The 19,010-nt window shown below is 37.7% G+C and overlaps 1 protein-coding gene across 7 annotated transcripts in view; it reads left to right on the top strand.

The window, feature by feature from the left end:
• The window catches only part of RTN4 (reticulon 4), a 172,360-nt gene that overhangs the window by 127,329 nt on the left and 26,021 nt on the right, over positions 1-19,010 (top strand). Inside the window, exon 1 of one of the 7 annotated variants that reach the window (XM_089326454.1) lies at positions 3,866-4,106. The exons of 5 other annotated variants lie outside the window; for them this stretch is intronic. In XM_089326454.1, the coding sequence (XP_089182580.1) occupies positions 4,103-4,106 (4 nt within the window). In that variant the 5' untranslated portion in view covers positions 3,866-4,102. Of the gene's footprint in view, positions 1-3,865; positions 4,107-19,010 lie in introns of those variants that run through there. One more of the 7 variants, XM_070069117.2, reaches the window with a different exon arrangement.

The following is a 19,010-nucleotide window of genomic DNA, read 5'->3' on the forward strand; positions in this document are numbered from 1 at the left end:
TTCTTGAGCAGTAATGGAGTTAATCACACTATTTTCATATTTATGAGATAAGTACAGTAAGAAAATGAGAGTTTAGATTTGATATGTATAAAGGGAAATGTAGATTGAAGATAACTAAAGTTAAGTTAAGTTCCCTTTGGAAAAAGGTTTATGCTGGGGGAGATTCTTGTCTTTGTTTTCTGTCTTGCTTGGGATAGATGGGTGCAGGAGACATGGATGCCGAGGAGTGGGAAGCTGCCACAGCAGTTTATTGCAGAAGTTTTTTGGAAGTCTGGTTTTTAGGTTGGGAAATAACCCTTTCTTCCCTCTCCACGTCCCCAATATATTTAGCAGGATTTAGAATTCAGTGATTTTTACTTAACAGGATTTATAAATCAAGGAATCTTTGGCCCCTGCTTTGGGAGTCTTTACTTTTCAGGGATAATAAATACATGTCTGAAATAATCAAAGTGCCACTTTGTTGTAAGTTGTGATGTGTGCTGTATGTGCTTTATTTGGAAGTTGTACTTAGAGGAATTTTTTCATTTAAAATGTTAGTTAAGTATTTGAAGAAACAGTTTAAGTGAAGCTAAGTTTTAACAGATGTATATCCTTATTTGACCTGTTAAGATGGGGTCTAATGTGGAATGGGGCTCAAGCTACACCCATATACACTTTTTGCAGCTGGAGAATGGAACAACTATGCGCAAAGCAAATTGTGTGTGGAGGGTACTTCTCTTGGACAGGTTATTGCTTAGAATTGAATGACTTAATTAAGTAAATGAGCTTTTTAAAGTGTGTCTTATATATCTTGTCCCTGTTATTTTTACCACATTTGTAGTAAATGGCTAGTACTTATATAGGGTCTGCTTTTTGCCAGGCACCATAAAGCCTTTTGTGTATACTAACTCATGATCCTTAAAACAAAATAGCCAGCCGCTGCTGTGGCTCAATAGGTTAATCCTCCAGCTGCGGCGCCAACACCTCGGGTTCTAGTCCTGGTCGGGGCGCCGGATTCTGTCCCGGTTGCCCCTCTTCCAGTCCAGCTCTCTGCTATGGCCCGGGAGTGCAGAGGAGGATGGCCCAAGTGCTTGGCCCTGCCCCCCATGGGAGACCAGGAGGAGGCATCTGGCTCCTGGCTTTGGATCAGCGCGGTGCGCCGGCCATGGCGGCCATTGCAGGGTGAACCAACGGCAAAGGAAGACCTTTCTCTCTGTCTCTCTCTCTCTCACTGTCCACTCTGCCTGTCCCCCCCCCCCCCCAAAAAAAGCCCATATACGTTGAATTGCTAACAAATTTGTCTCATATAAAATTTTCAAATTTAAGCTCTTTTTTGACTTAACCAAATTCAAATGGACAGAATGTTAGCTATAAGCTAGTTTTCCCTGTGCACTTGGTAAATGCAAAGACTAAAAATGAAATAATTAGGTACCTGTTTGTAGGGTCAAAATGCTTACTGAGCTTCAGAGGTCATACCTCTTGACTTTATTCTGTTCAAGGCACTGTAAAGTATGTTTAATGTATAGGTGAATGGATATTTTTAAGATTTTTTTTTGAAAGGCAGAATTAGATTATTTTCCACCCACCGGTTCACTCCCCAATGACCACCTCATCTGGGCCTGACCAAAGCCAGGAGCCAGAAACTTTATTCGGGTCTCCCACATGGGTGCAGGGGCCTAGTCCTAAGAACTTGGGCCATCCACCACTGCCCTCTCAGGCGCACTAGCAGGGAGCTGGATTGGTAGTGGAGCAGTTGGAACTGGAATCAGCATTCGTATGTGATGCCAGCATTTCAGGCTGCAGCTTAAACTTATGTGTTACAAGGCTGGTCCTTGAATATGTATTTCTTTAATATTTTTTTCCTGAAGAAACTTTTTATTTAAGGAATACAAACTTCATGCATTTTGTAAGTACAACTTTAGCAATATAGTGATTCTTCCCACCAGATCCGCCCTTCCTGAATATGTATTATTATACATTCTTGCCACTCTGTGACTTAAAAAATTGATAAACTAAATTAAATATGCAGAAGATGTGAATATTATAATGCTAAAAACTTATATCTCAAGAAATAATTTCTTATTAGTACTTATAAGTGTATATATTTAATAAATATTTACATAACTACTTATTAGTAATCTTTGACTTAAATAGTGTTTGGACCACTTTTTTTTTTTTTTAAGATTTATTTATTTATTTGAAAGGCAGAGCTACAGAGAGGCATTTACAGAGAGAGAGAAAGAGAAAGAGAAAAAGTAAGTAAGTATGTCTTCCATCCGTTAGTTCACTCCCCAAATGGCCACAACTGCCAGAACTGGGCCAGGCAGAAGCCAGAAGCCAGGAGCTTCCTCCAGGATTCCCACTCAGGTGCAGGGGCCCTTGTCCTTGGGCCATCTTCGACTGCTTTCCCAGTCTAGAGAGAGAGCTGGATTGGAAATGGACCATCTGGGATTCTAACTGGCACCCATATAGGAGGCCAGCACTGCTGGCATTATTTTGAGTACTTACTCTCATGCTAAGTATTTGTTGACTTTCAGTTTAAAGTGATTCATTATTAGAAAATATTATGTTGGAAGTATTTTTATACTTAATAGTTTGGGGTTCCAAACTATTCCATGGAGAGATCACAGACATTTTCAACCATGATGTGGCTTGGTGATGGGAATCTCAAGTATCACAAGCAAAGGTGCAGTGAATAAAGTTTTAAGTTCAATACTGACTTTAGAACTGAGAATACAGAACTCTCTTTAAAATTGCTTTTCTTTAGTTATAATTGGAATTAGAGAGAGGCAGATAGAAAAGAAATGTCATTAGTATTCAGTCCACTTCTGATAATAAGGGTTTTGTGGCCTACCCAGTTCCACAGCAACTTACAGAAAACATTATACCTATTTAAATATAGCTGTAGTCTTAACACTTTCATACATAGGCTGCATATCTTTCCGTATTTTTCATATCAGGCAGGCATCTTAAAATATTTTGGCTTTGTCATTATTTATTGCCTTTCCTGCTGAGGCAGGTAATTAATACCAAGTAAACCAGTTATAACACATTAGTAAATAGACAGTATTCTGCACTGGAATGAATTGCAGTTTTATAAACAAAAATTTTGGAAATGTTATATGTAGTAGTTTAAATATTTATCCCTAAAGTTTTGGTTTCTTATGTCGTTTTTTCAAGTCAGATGATCTAATTAGTACAGTAAATACATGAGTATTTCTCTTCAAGCTAAGAATCTATTAACAGTGTCTGTGGTAGTATCTAATAAATACTTATTGAGAGATTGAATTGGAGCAGGTGGTGATTAAGTGAATATTTGTAAGTCTCTGGATTTCCATAAAGGTAAAAGGAAAAAAGAGATGACAATAGTGTTTAAATTGAAAACTTTTCTATTGAAGTAATACAAATACTCAGTAAACATTAATAATTTGACTTCTGTTTCATCTCAGAGAGCAAAATGCTGAATGTTTAAAGCCTTAATTTATTTAGGAGAAAGTAAGAAGTGACCCAACATTTCCTAAGCTTGAAATTTTAATGTTACCCTTCCTTTGGATCAGTACCTTTTTATCTTATTAGGTAACTGTTGATCTTAGGGTTGAAAATGAAATGGAAAAGCAGCAGAATAACTCAACCATCTGTTAACAAAAACCACAAACCTGCATATGCCTTTAAGTGCTTTTTAAATATATTCAGTGATTAGCTGTTGAAAGAATAGCACCCCACCCCCACACCCCTGCAAATGCAGTTCCATTGGGTAGGAGCAACAAGCAAATGAGTAGAACAATAAACAGATAGAAGGAAGGCATTAATGCCGGAGTATTAGTAGCCTAGTTACAGATTGCACTGCGTCAGACTGCTCCACACCCAGCAGACGTCAGGTGACTTCAGTCCTGCTGCAGTTGTGCAGCAGAGGAGACTGCAGACTGGGGTTGAGGAAGTGGATCTTTCATGTCTCAGGGAGCAGATTTTTGCAGTTACAGCGTTTCTGTTGGTATGCATAATTGATAATTGCAACTGGAGGGCAGATCGTGACAAGAGATGGACGGTCAGAAGAAAAATTGGAAGGACAAGGGTATAACTGCTTTTTAATCTTCTCAGTTTTTGTGACCAGTTATACAGTTCTATGAGTAAGCTTTGCAATTTAGGTATATTTGGGATGGAAAGTGAAGCTTGTGCAAGATTTAAAGCTAAAAGATTAAAACAGCTGTCTCATTTGTGTTTTTACTTCTGATGTGTACTAGAAAACGTCACACTGTTCTGTTTTCCTGGCCTTTGATTTAGTCTTTTTAGTCCTATCGCTTACCTCCTATTTGCTAATCTTGCACACTGTAAACAGTTTAGATCTAACAGATTTTATTTGTTGGTCTCTTTGATGTGATGAATGTTAATAGCTATCTTTGTATTCCATAATAGTGTATTTATTTTCTGTGACCAAGTATTTAAAAAAAGCTTACTTGGTGTAGTTGAAATTCTATCCAAAGGATTATCGGTAGCAAGATACTGTGTTTGCTGTAAGCTTCTTTTCTTCTTTGGATATCTGACTTGCACCTTTAAAATTACTACCAACTGCCTTTTAATTGGATTATGTTTTTATGTATCTTGAAATTGTTCATATACACAGTAGCTCTAAGTGCATGTCTATATTTAAATCACTAACCATTGCCCTTCTAATAACCAATCGGTGATCTTGATCCCTTTTCCTCCCCCTTGAGAACCGAGAGCCTTTCAAATCTCAGTGGATCATTGTGTAAGAATTTAAGCCTGTAAGTGGTAAAATGTTGACTGTAATGAATATTTTTATATGGATTGTTAATGTGCAATTTTCTTTCAAAAAGAGGAGGTGATAGGCTGTATATCTGACCATTTAGAGTATATTGTCTTTAAAATTATTAGATTAAGTAACCCAAAATAGATGTTCTACAGTTCCAAATTTTTCTGGCTGTGTTCAAGTTTTATAATTCTTTTTAAGTGTTATTTTCTTCTAGAGCAACATTGTTAGCAGTATTGCTGATTGTGTTTCTAAAGACAATATGTGGAGCTAATTACAGTAACTTGAGCAATATGCTTATGACAGCTTGTTCAGTAAAGAAATGTGAGGGAAAGGTGAGTTTAAGAGTGAGTTCATATTGAGACTTTGGAAAGGTTTTATACTTATGGTTTAAAGAAAAGAAAACAGTACATCTTTAGATTTCTTTTTTACCTTTATGATCTCTTTACATATGAATTTGAAGGATTTTTATTTCTTCATTCTTCTGTTATTAATGTTACAGAGTAAAAGATGAATTTATACACTTTGGTTTGAAAATGATACCTGAGATTGCACTGAAATAAAGACAGGTTAAAAACAGTGAAAGTCACATTAGGGCCCATTCTGCAACTAGTAAGGCTCTATATCTAATTTAAATCTTAAACCACTTAATAACAAATTCTATTATTTGGCTAAAATAATTTAGGGTGTTTTGAGACAGAAGAAATTTAGATTCAGCATAGTCCATATCTTATCAGAGATTAAATTATTTTTAGGCAGCAAGTATAAAGTCATATTTACTTTGAATATCACCAGGGAGCCTCACTTTGTATATAAGTGGAATGGTCTGATACTTTTTAATACTTGCCTTTGGCTATTTGGTCAGTAGGACTACCTGTTTTTCTGATTCAGTGGTTAAGTTATATTTTTGTATTTTTTTATCAGTGCCTAATTTTAATGTTGTAGATTATAGAATAGGATTTAAATTGGAAATCACTGATAAGCTAAAGATGCCATGGAATGAATTCTTCCTTCTTTTTTTGAAAACTATGTGATTATGCAGGAAGGAACCCAATTTAAGGCCTAGTTAGATTTTGAAAGCATACTTATACCCTTTTTTCCCCGTGCGTTCTTCTCCCTGTCTGCCCTGAGAAGTGTAACAGAAATGAAAGATGCTCAGATTTTAATGTTTAAAAAGGTGTGTGAGTTTTTTTGTTTTTTGAGTTTGTTTTTTTTGTTTGTTTGTTTGTTTGTTTTGAATAACTGATATTTAAGACATTTGATCTTTCAGGCTAAGACTAATATTAAGAATTTTTATATACTTGCTCTTCATATTTGCTATTGTTAATTAGCAGAACACTTATAAGTAAAATCTACATAGTATATGATTACGGGGGTTATCCAAAAAGCTTTTAAGACACAGGTTTTTGAAGTGCTTAAAATGGGAGTGTGTAGGAAGGCTTGGGGGTTTGGATGGGGTGGAAGAATGATGTAACCACTGAAAAGGGAAGACAGCAGAACTTTGTGAAAAGAACAGAGTATGTAGGATGGTAGTGGAAAGATAAGGTGGTATGGTTAAAGGGCATAGAAGATTTGGAGGATTAGTCTAAGTCAGGTTTATTCAAACTTATCTGTAGATGAGAATCATTTAGTGCTTCATGAAAACAAATTCCTGTGATTCCAACCAGATTTCACAGGGTCTGGCAGTCTATTTTATGCATCCTGATAAAATTCACATTATTTTCAGGAAAATTTAGGAAACACTGATGTAAGTTTCTTTTAAGACGCAGTTTTGGTTATATTTTGTTTTTGGTTAAGGTAAGAAAATTACCCCTTTGGTCTTTAGGTTTCCTTGTTTGCCTGATTTCCAGGGTTCCAGTTTTGAGGTTCTCTTGTTTTATAAGAAGGTAGTCTGGGCCAGATTGCAGAAGACATTGGGTTTTGGGTTAAATTACAAAAGAAATAGAGAGCTTTGGAGATTTCAAGTTTGTAATGATAGAAACAGATTTGTAAATTGGGTTGAGGTGCTTTTTAGGAAAGTTGGGAGGAAAGGAATCTAGAGGTGGGCCAGTTAGAATAATAGCAGTTGTGCCCAGATTCAAAGCAGACAGGCTGAACCTGGCCTGAAATAGAAATGAGAAGGAAATGACAGATTTCAGAAACTAAAGGAAGAAATACTTGACCAATGGCATGAATGTGCTGGATGAGGGTGAGAGAGGGATTCAGAGGACAGCATGAAGTTTCGGTCAGCATGAAACATTGACAGTGGTAGTACTTTTTAGTGTCAGTAAAAGTGGAGTTAAAGAAGACAGAAAAGATGCCCCTTTGGATTTTAGACAGTTTGAATTTAAATGATGGTAGAATGTCTTTGAAGCCCCAAGAAATGTCAGGTTTAATGATAAAGAATTGTGAATCAGGTGCAGCATGAAACAGATGAAAACTGTGAGGATGTTTTCATAAAACAGGAGATTAAGGAAAACATCAAATCTACATTTTGGGATTATGTGGCATCAGGAAACATCAGAAAGGTATGTCAAAGACATGGGATAGTGAGTTTCACTCATAGTAAGGGGGTAGAGACTTTTCAATAAGGAATGAGCTGTTAAATGCTATAGAGAATCTTGTTAATAAGAATGTTTAGATATAGCAATGGGTCCTGTTAACTTTAAGAATAGGTGCAACACTGTCCTTTCTTATTACCAGTACTTCTGGGGTTTGACAGTATGCAATAGATGACTGTTGAGGGAAGTTTCTGTAGAGTGGGAAAAGTAATGCCTTTAGCATTAAAATTCAGTTTATACCTCAAGACACATGAGCTTTGGGCCATTTCTAAAGCTGACTTCTTGGCAGAGGTTCTTGGAGGGCCCCCTAAACTTTGCTTAAGGTTGCTTGAGTATGTGAGTACAGTCTATGCATATACAGTCAGGGAGAAAAGAACAGGGGTCTTCATGGTGCTTGAAATGCCCGAAAAATGCCGAAAAAGGAGCTTTGGTATTAATCAGTTGTGAGACTTACTGACTGGAGACCCTTGCTCTCAGTTCTAACCTTAGCTGAAATCCAGTGTTTAGGAACTCATGAGATATTTCTTCTAGATCTTGGTGAAGTAGTGTCACACAATATAGGTGTGTTGTAGAAAATTGAGAAGGTATATAAAGGAATCAAGCTATTACTACACACAAGTAGAATAGTTTTGGAGTGTATTTTTAAGGGAGTGTATGTTAGGGAGATTTTATGGTAATTTTATTCTGTAATCATTACCCCTATTAAATACTCTATAAAATTTTTTTTTAATAAAGCATTGACCACTCTTCGCAATTTGGATCAGCTTCTGATTGCTTCCTTCCTTCCTTGTTTACTTTTTTAAAGATTTATTTGAAAGGCAGAGTTACAGAAAGGGAGAGAGACAGAGAGCTTCCACCTCTAGTTCACTCCCCAAATGGCTGCTTGGCCAGGCAGAAGCCAGGAGACAGGAACTTAATTCAGGTCTCCCACATGGGTTGCAGGACCCCAACCACTTGGGCCATCTTCCATTGCCTTCCTAGGAGCCTTAACAGGGAGCTGGGTCCAAAGTGGAGCAGCTGGAACACGAACTGGTCCCATATGGATGCAGCCAGCAGCCCCCAAAATACATCATTTTAATGACTAAAATACTCTAACTATATGCTATTAATCTCGCATAGTTAAATAAGGTACTCCTAAAGTTTTGTGTAAGAATAAATAATACTAAAATGAATGTAATTGGACGTAGATCTTTTTTCTTACCCATGATAATTTCTGAGTTGCTGGATTTTTTTTTTTTTTTTTTTTTTTTTTTTGGTGCAACTGCTCTCCAGAAAGATAGTAGAAATTACTGCTTTTACCAATGACTGGGAGTGTCTTCAAATGGAACTGTGACCTAGATTAAATAGTATATATGTGTTTCTGATGGTTTTAAATTTAAGGTATCTGTTTAGTGTGTTTTAAAGTCAAATTACACCAAAAGAGCCAGATTTCTGTGAAAAGAGTATGCTTGCACATGTTTTCTCTTGTGTATGACTTACAGTCTTGAATGGATAGGTAGTGGGAGCAATAGTGGAAATAGTTTCTCTGTATTCTTTGTTTACCCAAGTCTGGTACTCTTAATTTCTCACCAGGACTCCTAATTAACTGGTCTTTCTACTAAATCTTACGTTATAGCCAAATTAAAATTAATCTTCCTAAACTGCAGCTTTAATTGTTGTTCTTAAGGGTTTTCCTTTCTTTAAAATAAGCTCCTATCCTCCATCAGGGACTTTTAAGACATTCCATGGCCTGCTCCCAGCCTTCATAATGTAGCCACATTGAAGGACTTGCTCTCTAAACATGGCTGATTTTTACCTTTCCTTGTGTTTTTACCTTCCTGTATTACATTGAGGCATTTTCTACTTGAAGGAGGGAAGAAAACTCTTTAGTAAACCCCAATTTTATAGCAAATTAATGGCAAGGGAAAGAATTGATTAAGACTTTACATTGAAAGATAAAACCAACAGTAAGGAAAATAGGGTTTTTCAGCTTATTTCTAACAAAAGTTAGTTGATAATCACGGTTGTGCATAGTTCTTAGAATAAATAGAGGAGTCTTCCATCCTCTGGTTCACTCCCCAAACAGCTGTAATGGCCAGGGCTGGGCCAGGCTGAAGGCAGGAGCTTCTTCCGGGTCTCCCTCAGGGGTGCAGGGGCCCAAGGTCTTGGGTCATCTTCTGCTTTCCTAGGCACATTCTCAGGGAGTTGAGTTGGAAGTGGAGCAACCGCCAGCACTTGAACTGGTACCCACATAGTGTGCCAGTATTGCAAGCCACAGTTTTGTCCCGTTATACCACAATGCTGGCCTGAGCGTTAGTTGTTTTTTGAGTTATAGACAGTGAGAGAGAGACAGAGAAAGGTCTTCCTTCTGTTGGTTCACTCCCCAAATGACTGTTACAGCTGGCGCTGCGTTGATCTGAAGCCAGGAGCCAGGTGCTTTCTCCTGGTCTCCTATGCAGGTGCAAGGGCCCAAGCACTTGGGCCATCCCCCACTGCCCTCCTGGGCCACAACAGAGAGCTGGACTGGAAGAGGAGCAACAGGGACTAGAACCCGGCGCCCATATGGAATGCTGGTGCCGCAGGTGGAGGATTAACCAAGTGAGCCACGGCACTGGTTCCACCCTTATATGCCCTTTTTATCAAGTTAGTTGGTAAAGTGTTTTTGTGAAATGAAATAAAAGACATCTTGACTGGAAAGGAATTCTCAGCATGATTTTTTTGTAGATATAGACAAATTGATTCTCAAACGTATATAGAAAGAGAAACAAGAGTCACTGTCAAGTTTGTACATCTTGTTTCCAATTTAGGGGGGAAACAGTGTTTCACCATTCAAGTCTTGCTATCTGTAGATTGTCTCTGTGTTTCCTTTGTTGGGTTTGCTAAGTTTCCTTGTGTTCATACTATGCCGAATTTCTGTCATGAAATGATGTTGTGTCTTGCCAAATACTTTTCTCCATATCAACTGGTATGTTCATGTGAATTTTCTTTTTGGATCATTAGTGCGATGAATTGCATTGATTAATTTCCAAATATCAAGCCAGCCTTGCATCCCTATAATAAGCACCGTGTGATCATATTGCTTTATTCTTTTTATATATAGCTGTTAGATACAACTTGCTAATCTTTTGTTGAGTACTGTAGGTGTGTGTTTATGGGAGATTGGTCTATGGTTTTCTTACAATGTGATTGGTTTTGCTTTTTCCAATTCATGGAATCTGCTAGATCATATTGCTTAAATTACACATCTGATGTCTAGAAAATTGGGCCTGGCATGTTATTCTTCATGCTCAATAGCCCATTCAAAAATGCAGCTTTCCACATAATATGATAAGTGGGTCAACGTGGCATTCCTAAGCATTCATCCAATATGAACAGATTTACCAACTATTGAGTTTTTTCATTAATGTTGGAGCTATAGGGTGTAATATATTTGAAGAAGGTATCCTAGCATGCTACACACTACTGGTTCCCTGTAACTTTTAAAATTGTGACAAGACTATATTTTAAAGTTTTGTCTCCTGCTCCTTGAATCCCATTTTTCTTCCTAAGGCATTCAGTGTGTTTGGTACTTCCGATGACTCATTTTTTACGAATATAATGGTATCAATGTAGTGTAAATGTGATGTTATATGAAATATCCAGATAATTCAGGCCCCTTTCGTGACAGTTTGATGACACAAAACAATTAACATAGACTTGGGTGCAAGACTTACTGTTTACAGCAAGTAAGTAAAGTATGGTACACAGGCCAAATCTTGACATCTATCTTTGTACTGCCCATGAGTTAAGAAGTGAAGTATTATTTTTTTTTTTGCATTTTCAGTGTTTGAAATGTTTTTCAAAGACTAGTGTTTTCTGATATGTGAAAATTCTATATAATTTCAATATAAATAGCCATTAATAAAGATTTATTGGAACACACCCATAATTCATTTATTCACATATTATCTAGTGTGGCTTTTTGCTACAATGGGCAGAGTCAAGTAGTTGTGACAAAGACTGTATGCCAGATTCTCCTCACTTTGCACTTCTCTGCAGCATACTACAAATCACACAGATGTACTCATAACCCAATAACATCAAGTGTCACACATATCATTGTTACGTGATGTTAAAAAAAGTCACCAGTGTATATGCATTGTCAAATCAAGGATGTCAGACTTTTAAGACAGTACACTGTAGATGACCTAGTTATTGAGTTAGATGAAAATGTACTGTGTTTATTATGCAATGACATTATAGTTATGCTAAAATAATACAGTACAGGTCAAGGTTACCATACCAGTCACTCATCACAGTGTTTCCAGCTCATAGGGAAAGCAGTGGTCAATAAGATACAAATTTTTAAATGGAATATCTTATTAACCAGATTTTCTTTACAAAATAAAAAAATGAAAATTTTTAAATGGAATATCTTATTAACCAGATTTTCTTTACAAAATAAAAAATGAAAATGGGGCCATGCTGAAGTTTTGAGTGGCCCTTCTGTTAATTAAGCAAGGAGAATTATTTACTGAAGATTTTAGTTTATTATATTGTGTTTGGTTGTGGTAGCTAGGTACAGATCCTGATAAAATTATCATTTTACAGATTATGAGCCTTGGCCGGCACCGTGGCTCAATAGGCTAATCCTCCACCTAGCAGCGCCGGCACACCGGGTTCTAGTCCCGGTCAGGGCGCTGGATTCTTTCCCAGTTGCCCCTCTTCCAGGCCAGCTCTCTGCTGTGGCCCGGGAAGGCAGTGGAGGATGGCCCAAGTGCTTGGGCCCTGCACCCCATGGGAGACCAGGAGAACCACCTGGCTCCTGCCATCGGATCAGCGCGGTGCACCGGCCACAGTGTGCCAGCCGCGGCGGCCATTGGAGGGTGAACCAACGGCAAAGGGAAGACCTTTCTCTCTCTCTCTCTCTCTCACTGTCCACTCTGCCTGTCAAAAAAAAAAAAAAAAAAAAAAAGATTATGAGCCTTTTCATAAGACAAGGTAAGGATATTCGGAATAATAGTCAATTGTAAAACAAGGTTAGCAAAAAGAAATAAAATTTCTGTGTCTATCTTCAACTTATCTTAATTAATTATTGTTGATGGATATAAAATTGTAGTTACATGTTTATAGTGATTTTTATTATTTTCGAAGTGGGGGAAATTAAATTGCTTCTAGGAAGCAATGCAAGGTAAACAGAATGTGGTTTATTCCTGTTGTTGAATCTATATTACTTGAATTTATTGGTCTCATATAATATAATTTTGCTCACAGTGTTAGTAAATTGCATCCCTTCTCAGTTATAAGCTAAGGGTAAAGCAGTATTTGGCAGGACAGGTGTTTACCATGATTAATGTGCCTGCATTCCAGAGTACCTGGGTTCTATAGCTGGCACTGGCTCCTGGCCCTAGTTTCCTACTAATGCAGATGCTGGCAGGCAGCCATGATGGCTCAAGTGATTGGGTTACTACTACCTTTGCAGGAGTTCGGGATCAAGTTCCTGGTTCTGGCTTTGGCCTTAGCTGCAGGCCATTGCAGGCCATCCCCTATTCCCCCTATCTGCCTCTCAAATAAATACTTTGGCATTCTCAGATAGAATAAAAAGCAGACTTGAATATTGATCTGTCTTTTTAAATACAAATGTGCTATGATGGAAAGAATGTGACCTTCATGATCAGACCTGAATTTCAGTTTGTAACCTTGCAGAATTTATTCTGTGACACTTCTAAGCCTGGGTTGCCTCATGTATAAAATGCAGATAGTAAGTACTCTACAGAATTGTTGTAATTAGAGATAATGTTTATAAAGTACTCATCACAGTACCTTGCCTAGAAAAAGGGATTACTAAATTCTCACAGATGGGGTAAATATACTAATTCTGCTATTTGTTTATAATGTTTATATATATATAACATTTTTTAAAGATTTTACCACTTGAAAGGTAGAGTTTTTTTATATATGTATAGAGAGAGACCTTCCATCCACTGGTTCACTCCCCAACTTGCCCCAACAGCCAGGCCTGGGCCAGGGCAAAGCCAGGAGCCGGGAGCTTCTTCCAGGTCTCACATGGGTTCAGGGTCCCAAGGACTTGGGCCATTCTACGCTGCTTTCCCAAGCAGGGAGCTGGATCGTAAGTAGAGCAGCCGGGACTTGAACCATCATCCATATGGGATGCTGGCATTGCAGACAGCAGGCTAACCCATTATACCACATTATATACCATATGTAAACTTTTGATTTGTTGGGGATGTGGTGGTTGACATTGGTCCAAGCACTGAATGTTATCAGAAGTAAGGCAGTAAACATGTATTGATATAAGAGACAGGACCTGAAATTTCACATACATCTTTCAAAAGCTTCTACTTACTGGAAGGAAGTAGGGTTGGTTTGCCAAATCTTTGAGGTACATTTTAGTAGATGCTCATCAGCTTGAAGCCTGTTAATTTAAACAGGTCAGCAGAGGAAGTTTGAATTCACCTTCAAAAAAAAAAAAAAAAAAAAGATTACTTTAGCATTGCATTTAATATTTGATTTCTCTGCTTGACTTACCTCAAGGTTATTACCTTAATTTAGTTCAGTTCACCATGCATTTACCTACATGAAATTTTCTTTCAGTTTCAGATAACTTAGATGAGTGTCATTTTTCTGTTGTTACATATGAAGAAAGAGGTTAAGTGATCTACTCACTTCATACTGGTGGTAAATTACAGAACAAAATAGGACTTGGATTCTTTTTACTGTGTTTGTGGAAAGAGCTAAACATTCCCTCTGTACAAATCATTTTTCTGGACCGTCACCTGTCATTTATTTGTCAGGGGAGTGCTTACTATGAGGTAAAAAGCTTACTGTGTGGTGCTAAATGATCAATTCTGAATTTTAGTTATCTTTCTTTGCATTTGGGAAAAATTTGATCAAGGATTGAGATTCCTGATAATTATTAACATTATTATGGTTACAAAAATATCTAAAAATTTAATATTCTAATATTTATGTTAAGTTCCTACCTAACTGCTTATCTCTTTCTTCACGTGACTTTATTAAAGGAAAAAGCTTCTGCTTCGGAAGCAGGTATCTATCTTGCCAGCCATTCCTTGTATTCTCAGTATTTTTAGAATTAACTAAACTAGTTGAAACTCCCCCAATCGCCTGCCCCCACTCCTGCCAGAAGACTTTAAAATTGCAAATTTACTTCAGATTTTCAAGGAAGAGAATTCGTTAAGAATTTGATTTGAGATGAAATGTAATTGGATGACTTCTGCATTTTGAAAGGCATGTGGGCTGGCACTATTTTTAGCTGTGGCAGATGACAGTTTGTGATTACCAAATGTAGGCAACTCTTCTTACTTTGCACTGGGCTAGAAATTTTTTATTTTAAAGAAAAGATAGCAGTATACTCTTACTTTATTGTTTGCTAAGATTACTGCTTCTCTGTGCACTATGCAAAACAAAAATTTGCCACATTTTCATTTTGGAAACAGAAGTGGGCAAGGACTATAGGGAGTAAATCACTTTTTCTGAATTAAAGAATTCGTTGATAATCCATAAGCATGCCCCCAGAAAGGCCCTGATACTTAATAAAGGATGTTTGATGAGTATTTTATGTAAGAGTAAATTGAGGCCACAATGAGGTTACCCTAAATGGTTAACATTTTATTCTGTATTGAAAAAGACTTTGTGCAAGCCCGTTTGCTTTCCCAAAAAACAGCCCCATAAACCGTTACTCATAAACCATTAGTGAAGTGATTACAGAGGAATCCAAAATAAGCATTTATTGACTTAAAGATCTTAAAGATATGTTTTATTTTAATCTGAAAAATATTACAAGCTTTAGTCAAAATGTTTTTGTTCCTAATAATAATCTGGCCATATTCAGACAATGCAGCAAACATTAATGAACAGGTAATGGGAATATAAAGATGAGAGAGGCATTCATTAATCCTTTAGGAGCTTACTAAGTAAAAAACCTTGCAAATCATTGTTTCCTACTTTATAAGTTATCTGAAAGCATTGCTATTTGTTAATGTAAGCATTTGAAAATAGGTTAAATAAATGTTAAGCTCAAAACATAGAGGTTTTTTTAAAAAAAGAATTAGAAATAGTGCATGCCTTAAACTAACATAAAGTATACAGTCATTCTATTCAATCTATTTATGGAAGGTTGCTTCTTTCGGGTTTTGCATTCAGCTCTGGGGATACAATGAAATACTGAAGCAACCATGATTCCCTGTGGAGTTTATAACCTAGCAGAGAAACAGATATTAAAATGAGATTTTTAAAGATTACTCTTCATGGCTGGCGCCGTGGCTCACTAGGCTAATCCTCCGCCTTGCGGCGCCGGCACACCGGGTTCTAGTCCCGGTCGGGGTGCCGGATTCTGTCCCGGTTGCACCTCTTCCAGGCCAGCTCTCTGCTGTGGCCCGGGAGTGCAGTGGAGGATGGCCCAAGTACTTGGGCCCTGCCCCCCATGGGAGACCAGGATAAGTACCTGGCTCCTGCCATCGGATCAGTGCGGTGCGCCGGCTGCTGCGCGCCAACCGCGGCGGCCATTGGAGGGTGAACCAACGGCAAAGGAAGACCTTTCTCTCTGTCTCTCTCTCTCACTGTCCACTCTGCCTGTCAAAAAAAAAAAAAAAAATAAAAGATTACTCTTCAATATTTTTATTGTGTACTATTCATTTTTTTTTTTTTTAATTTGACAAGTAGAGTTACAGACAGTGAGAGAGAGAGACAGACAGAGAGAAAGGTCCTCCCTCCGTTGGTTCACTCCCCAAATGGCCACCATGGCCGGCACTGCGCCCATCCGAAGCCAGGAGCCAGGTGCTTCCTCCTGGTCTCCCATGCGGGTGCAGGGCCCAAGCACCTGGGCCATCCTCCACTGCCTTCCCGGGCCACAGCAGAGAGCTGGACTGGAAGAGGAGCAACCGGGACTAGAACCCAGAGCCCATATGGGATGCCGGCGCTGCAGGCAGAGGATCAACCAAGTGAGCCACGGCGCCGGCCCCTATTCATTGGTTTTTAGTATATTCAGAAAATTACACAACCATCACCGCTCTTATTTTAAGAACATTTTCACCCTCTACAAAAACCTCATAGCCTTTAGCGGTTACTCTTTATCTTCCTTCCTGTCCTAGTACCTGGCAACCACTAATCTACTTTGTTTCTAGAGAATTGTATATTCTGTCTAGAGAGTTGGTCTAAACAGAATCATGCAATAGATGATTTTTTGTTACTGGCCTCTGGCGTGCTTTCAGTATTCATACATGTTGTGGCATATATCAGTACTTTATTCCTTTTGTGGCCCAGTAATATTCAATTATATGGATTACCATAATTTGTTTATCAGCTCATCAACTTATATACCTTTTATTGTGTCCTCTTTTTGCCTGTTATAAATAATGTAGCTATGAACATTTGTATACAAGTTTTTTTTTTTTTTTAAGATTTTATTTATTTGAAAGTCAGAGTTAGAGAGAGAGAGAAATATCTTCCATCTGCTGGTTCAGTCCCCAGTTGGCCGCAACGGCCAGAGCTGCACTGATCTGGCGCCAGAAGCTTCTTCTGGGTCTCCCACATGGGTGCAGGGGCCCAAGGGCTTGGGCCTCTTCTACTGCTTTCTCAGGCCATAGTAGAGAGCTAGATCGCCAGTGGAGCAGCCGAGATGTGAACTGGCGTCCATATGGGATGCCGACACTGCAGGCGGTGGCTTCACCTGCTACACCACAGTGCTGGCCCTGTTTAAAGTTTCTGTATACATAGGTTTTCTAGTCATTTGGATTGGAATTACCAAGTTATAAATTGTATTTAATTTTTTGAGGAACTGTCAAACCATTTTTCATACTGACTGAATTTTATATTCCCAGCAGGTATGTGAGAGTTCCAATCTTTGTCATCAATTCTTACTGTCCATCTTTTTTACTGTAGCTATCCCAATGGGTATCTCACTGTGGATTTAACTTAAATTTCTCTAATGACTGAATTATGTTGAGCATTTTTTTATGTGTTTTTTAGCCACCTGTTATATCTTGTTTGAAAAAATGTCTATTCAGATCTTTTCCTCATTTTAATTTTTTACTAGTGAGTTAATGAGTTTTTTATATATTCCAGATATGAGTAGAAGTCCTTTATCCTTTATCAGATAGTAGATTTGTTAATGTTTTCTCTTTTTTAAAGATTTCTTTTATTTATTTGAAAGGCAGAGTTAGAGACAAAGAGAAAGGTCTTTGATTCATTTCCTATGTTTCCTCTTATTTATGGATTGTCCTGTCACTTTCTTTTTGTCTTCCTTTGAAACACGAAAGTTTACATTTTGATGGGATCCAGTTTATTTATTTATTGTGCTTTAGCTTTTGATATCGTATGTGAAGTGCCATTGCATATTCCAAAGCCATAAAGACTTTTACACTTAATTTTTTCTTCTAAGAGTGTTTTAGTTTAAGCTCTTTATATGTTTGGTCTGTTTTGAGTTAATTTTTGTATATGATGTAGAAAGATCCAGCCCTCATTCTTTTGCAGTTGGTTATCCAGTTTTCTCTGCACCCTTTGTTAAAAATTGACTGTTCTTTCCTTTTTGAATTGTTGTGGCATCCTTGCCAAAAATCAGTTGGCCATAAATGTAAGAGGTTATTTCTGGACTCTCCACTTTATTCCACTGATCAGCCTTTCTTGTTATGTTATTTATTTTTATTTATTTGAAAGTCAGAGTTACAGAGAGAGAGATTAGAGATCTTCCATTTGCTGGTTCAGTCCCCAGATGGCTGCAACAGCCAGGGCTGGGCCAGGCTGAAGCCAGGAGCCAGGAGCTTCCTTCAGATCTGCCACATGGGTGCAGGAGCCCAGGTACTTGGGACATTTTCCACTGCATTCCCAGGCACATTAGCAGAGATCTGGATGGGAAGTAGAGCAGCTGGGACTCGAACCAGCAGCTTTATGGGATGCCAGCACTGCAGACGGTGGCTTAACTCGCTGCACCACAGCACTAGACCCTGATCTGCCTTTCTATCCTTGTACAACTACTATGCTGTAGCATTGAAGGAAGTTTTGAGACAGAGACTTGTTATTCTTTTTCAAGATTGTTTTGATTCTGAATTTCTTGTATTTCCATATGAATTTTAAAATTGGCTTGTCCAATTCCTGTCAAAACAGCTGGGATTTTGATGGAACTTTCCCTGCAGAATAACTTGAGAATTATTACCAGTTAAACAATGTCTTCCAATCCATGATCATGGGCTATTTTTCCAAATTTCTTTCAACAGTGTATTATAGTCAGTTGATAAATCTTAAACTTCTTTTACCTTTATTCTTTTATGCTTGCTAGAGTAGTGATATTTTCTAAATGCATTTTCAGATTAGTCATTGCTAGTATATAGAACTAATGTATAGAATTGCTGTTGATTTTGTTTACTTATCTGTGCCCTACAACCTTGTTGGACTCATTATGGTAGCATTTTTGTGGATTCATTGAGATTTTTTATATGTAATATCATGCTGCAAGTAAATAGAAATTAATTTCCTTTCCAACTGGACACCTTTTGTTTCTTTTTCTTTCTCAGTTGCCCTGCCTAGTACCTTCAGGACAGTATTGGAATAGGTTGTGTAGATGTCTGTCTTGTTTGGGTCTGTGGGAGCAATTTTTCAGTCTCTCACAATTAGCTATGATGTTAGTTTTGAATTTTTATAGATGCTTCTTTATCCAACTGAGGATGTTCCCTTCTATTCCTAACTTGTTTAGAGGTTTTTTTTTTTTTTTTTTTTTTTTTTAATCATGA

The sequence above is a fragment of the Oryctolagus cuniculus genome, chromosome 2, assembly GCF_051225735.1.
Source record: "Oryctolagus cuniculus isolate XC-2025 breed Fujian yellow rabbit chromosome 2, ASM5122573v1, whole genome shotgun sequence".
Taxonomy (NCBI): domain Eukaryota; kingdom Metazoa; phylum Chordata; class Mammalia; order Lagomorpha; family Leporidae; genus Oryctolagus; species Oryctolagus cuniculus.